The sequence below is a fragment of the Rutidosis leptorrhynchoides genome, chromosome 6 (assembly GCF_046630445.1).
Source record: "Rutidosis leptorrhynchoides isolate AG116_Rl617_1_P2 chromosome 6, CSIRO_AGI_Rlap_v1, whole genome shotgun sequence".
NCBI lineage: Eukaryota > Viridiplantae > Streptophyta > Magnoliopsida > Asterales > Asteraceae > Rutidosis > Rutidosis leptorrhynchoides.
Window position 1 is genome coordinate 285,327,620 of NC_092338.1, and position 5,122 is coordinate 285,332,741.

The window sequence follows — 5,122 nt, forward strand, 5'->3', positions numbered from 1 at the left end:
TCAATACTCCCACATTTTGTATGGTTTAAAGTACCCGTTCACATCATTTCTGCTAAATAACTGTTTCGATGATTCCCCTCTGATAAAATTCCCTTGAGCTTCATAAACAACTGATTTTTCTCTTGCGGGTCCCACATACTCAGAGTGTACTACTGCTACACCATTTGGTGTTGGGAACCGTATTTCTGCATGTGGTGTGGAAGTAATTGCTCCAAATTTGTGAAGAGTTTGCCTACCGAACAATGCATTGAATCTTGATCTGCCATCAAGAACTGTAAAGTCTACAATTTCTGTTCGGACTAAAGGGTGTGTTCCCAATGTTACATCCAGCTTCACTCTACCAACTGCCTTCATTGATTCTCCCATATTGCTCGCAATTTTCACAGTCGTGTAGCGAAGCCTATCCGTCACACTGAACGGATAACTTTTGAAACAATGCAAGTATAAAATATCTGCCTCACTACCTGTATCAGTATAAATTCGATTGATGTTTCTGTTTGCAATTACAGCTGAGATGACCACAGGCTCTTCTGAAAGATGCCAATTTGGAATGGTATGAAATATGATTGGAGCATACATCCAGGTCTCCGTCCTGCGTTCTCCGTCTGTTTCAATATCCTCTATCTCATTCTATATAACCTTGATGTGCATTTTAGGGGTTGGATCCCTTTCATCATTCATTTCTTCTCTTCTGTTCCTGTCACGCCGTCCACCGTGACGCATTTTTCACTACCAAGCAAAACGTTTGTTTGGATCATTTCGTCGACAGTTTTTTAATTGTAAAAGATGATTTAATTCTCCAGCCTTGATCTTCGCAATGATCTCTCTTATCAGTGACATGCAATTATCATTGTCATGCCCATATGCTTCATGAAAGTCACACCATCTGTCACTTTGTGGTCCCTGACGCTCTTCCATCGGCGGTGGGGGGTGAAAAGTTTCCTTAACAGGTTCTGTGAACAAGATTTCTTTTGGAGTTTTGGTTAATGCCATGATAAGTGGATGCCTGTCTAATGGCTTTCGATGGTGATAATTATCATTTGGATGATTATTTCCCATCCAGCCGTTCTACTGTTTCTGGTCATTATTGTCGTAACCAAGTTGCCTCTGATAATTGTCATTTCTGTTCCGTTCTCCGCCTTGCTGCCTGAAATTTCTCTGATAATTATTCACTCTTGGATATCCCATTTCGCCTGCTCGTAAATGCTTCTGAGCGATACCCAATGCCTGATGCAATATTTTTGGAATGTCATAACGCAAAGCATGAATTAATCGTGCAAAACATCGCTGATCAAGACAAAATATAAATCCTGAAACAAGCTGAGACTCTGGTATGTCTGGTATCTTCTGACATTCAATGGTATAACGTTTCATAAAATCACTCAGTGATTCATTATGGTGCATTGTTATCTCATGTGCATCAAGATGTGATAACGTGCAGCTCCTCAAGTTTTGATATTGCATCACAAACTTTGCCCTCAAATCAAGAAAACTGTTAATGCTCCTTGGTGACAAGCTAGCAAACCACTCCCTTGCCATTTTCTGCAATACCATTGGAAACATATGGCACGCAGTTTCATCTTCCCAATGCTGCAACCTCATAACACCTTCAAACATAGTCAGAAAATCTTTTGGGTCTGTTGTACCATCATAAACACCGAAAGATGGAATTCCCAAATTTCTTGGTAATGGATAATCTGCAATTCGAGGGATAAAACATTGTGTTGACTCTACCATTGCTGGCGGTTTGATAGCTTTATCTCCAGTAATCAAAGCAAACAAATTATCTACAGCTGTTACACGGATAGTTGGTTGTGCTAATTTTTGCTTAAATCGCGATGGCGCTGTTTTAGTCAAAATTCCATCCAGTAACTTGCTTGCCATTTCTTTAGTCATAAAGAACTGTTCACCTTCTTCTTCAAAATTCCAATCGTTGTCTAGAAAACCTTCATCACTGTGTTGATTTTCAGTGTCATCAACTAAAGCATTCAATTGATTGAATAGCTTAAACAATTGTTGTGATGACCCGGAAATTTCTGACCAAATTTAAACTTAATCTTTAACGTTTCCGACACGATAAGCAAAGTCTATAAAGTTGAATCTCAAAATTTTGAACTATTCAATTACCCTTCGATTGTTCTCAACGATTCGCGAACAATTATATGTAAATAGATACATATACTATAACTTAAAAACGTAACAAAGTGTTATGAAAATAATATTGTGCATTAACCTTATTAGTTTGATTATCTGATTGATATTTAGATAAGTTAACTAAAACTTTTAAGATGAACAAGTAAAACACTAATTTACTACAGTATTTTCGAATTGCTACAGTACCTGAAAAGCTACAGTGTTTTTGAAAATCACTATTTGCTACAGTGAAAACGACTTTGCTACAGTAAAACACTATTTGCTACAGTAAAAATGACTTTGCTACAGCGCTACAGTAAAACACTATTTGCTACAGTAAAAACGACTTTGCTACAGTAAAACACTATTGCTACAGTAAATAATATTTGCTACAGCAAACACTATTTGCTACAGTAAATACTATTTGATGTCGACAAACTAAAAGTTAAACGATTGTGAGCTGGATCCCATAGCCATGCGATCGCATGGCCAAGAAGGCAAAACCCCATGCGATCGCATGGGGTACTGTAGCAGGCCAGAATCCTATTAAAGCTCGAGCTAGTTTCCAGTTTCTTTCCAATTCATTCCTCCGTATTATTTATTATATTATTATTATTATTATTATTATTATTATTATTATTATTATTATTATTATTATTATTATTATTATTATTATTATTATTATTATTATTATTATTATTATTATTATTATTATTATTAAGATTAATATTATTATTAATCTTATTATTATTAGTAGTATTAATATTATACATAAAATACTACGACGAGGTCTTGAGCGTATCACTTTCAAAATGGTTTTTCGAGCGGGATAGAACTAAGAAAATTATGGGTTATTGCCAAGGAGGTTATGGGTAATGTTCGGGGGCATATTTAACCTAGTGTTTATCATCTCCATTATGTCTACGTACTTTTCTGAAATATTGAATCACAATATTGATACGTAAGCATTTATATTTTATCTTTTATAAATTAATAGTGTATACATGTCTAGTGCTCGAGTATATATATTTATACATGCTTGTATACTAAATTTCGTCGTTAAATAGTTTATAATGAATCACGAATTAAATACATATATTACTGGTAAAAGGTATATGATATGCATGTTTTTGGAAAGCTGGCGAAAAATCAATGACTTTTCATTTAGATATCGAAGAGTTTCGATGAACGGATTAAAAGATATGATCAACTGAATTATGATTGACGTTAATTGAAATTACTTTTGAATCTGCAATTAAGATTTAAACAACTTGTTTACGAGATTGATAAATTGAATTTTTGAATATTACCAACCTAGTAAATGAATCCTTATATAAGGTACGTCTCGTTTTGCTAAACTATTGTCAAAAATTGACTTTTTGAAACGACTTTGGATAACTTTTATATGTCGATCTCGAGCATTAGGACTGTGATACACTATGACCTGACCTAGCTTGATAGATATTTATTGACCAACATATGTTCTCTAGGTTGAGATCTACGGTTATTTGGTAATCTGAGTTTCGGTCACATTTTGGTGAACGACTTTATATGCTGCGAAGGTGAGTTTCATTGCTCCCTTTTTAATTGCTTTTGTAATATATATTTTTGGGCTGAGAATACATGCAATTTATTTTAAACGCAATGGATACAAGTACATACTTAATTCTACACTGAGTTTGAACCGAAAATCCATTAGCTTTGGTAACTAGTAGCTGCCAGTACATAGGATATGGACTGGTGGGCGCGAATAACAGTATATGGATCCATAGGGCTTGACATCCCCGTCCGAGCTAGGGAGTTAGCCTTTTAACGGATGTGTGTTATTTGAGTTTAGGACACGTTGGTTTGCGTGTATTAAAACGAATGGGCTATTTATCATTATAACGTTAAAGCTTAGTTACCAGGGTGCTCTGTTACGTAGAATCTATTGACAAACTTTTGATAAACGTTTCTAGATGAAACGACTAAAATCTTGTGATCCACTTTTATATACAGATTATGCGAAACTCTAAAACTATGAAATCACCAACCTTTGTGTTGACACTTGTTAGCATGTTTATTCTCAGGTTTTCTAGAAGTCTTCCGCTGTTTGCTTATATGTTAGACAAGCTATGTGTATGGAGTCGTACATGGCATATTTTTCAAGGAAATGTTGCATTCACCAAATCATCACCATATATCTTATTTTGACTGCATTGTCAACGGAAGTACTATTGTAAACTATTATTTATAGTGATTGTCTATATGTAGAAATCATCAGATGTCAAAAACCTTTGATTTAAATATTCATTTATGGTGTGCCTTTTCAAAAGAATGCAATGTTTACAAAACGTATCATATAGAGGTCAAATACCTCGCAATGAAATCAATGAATGACGTGTTCGTCCATATGGATTTGGAGCGATCGTCACATTTAGTATCAGAGCGTTGGTCCTAGTGAACCAGGTCTTGCATTAGTGTGTCTAACTGATAGTTGTTAGGATGCATTCGTAAGTCTGGACTTCGACTGTGTCTCCATGTCAAAAGTTTTGCTTATCATTTCTTGTCGGAAATTACCTGTTTATCAAACTTAAATCCTGACATGTGTTTTTGCATCTATTGCATACACGGTGTATAGAAAAATCATATCCTATCATATCTACTACAGTGGATCTTATTTGGCGCTTTTCGAATTTACCTCCGTAAATTACGGAATCTTTTTACTATATATACGTATGCGAGAAGACGGAGATATCATCCAGTATTTAACCCTCAAATCATATTTAGAATCATTTCATAACTTTATGTGATCAAGTAAGATGGCCTCTTCGAATAGACCAAGTTCCTCCAGCTCCGAAGACAGCATGACGGGAGCGCACCGACCGATCAACTACCGTGATTTCTTTAGAAAATGGAGATGGGTTCGCGAAATACTTACCATATGGAGAAATGAAGAAGGTACTCCATACCACGAGCCAAATTTACTGCCTAACGTCGGAGTACTCGA

General features: G+C 35.4%; 1 protein-coding gene across 1 annotated transcript; it reads right to left on the minus strand.

Annotated features, from left to right (window-relative positions):
* On the minus strand, positions 1-579 carry LOC139854532 (uncharacterized). Its single transcript, XM_071843833.1, has one exon. The coding sequence runs from the start codon at positions 577-579 to the stop codon at positions 1-3; it is 579 nt and encodes a 192-aa protein (XP_071699934.1).
* Between the last annotated feature and the right edge of the window lie 4,543 nt (positions 580-5,122).

Coding starts and splice junctions, on each gene's coding strand:
- LOC139854532 (XM_071843833.1), bottom strand. CDS start 579: ATGTATGCTCCAATCATATTTCATACCATTCCAAATTGGCATCTTTCA.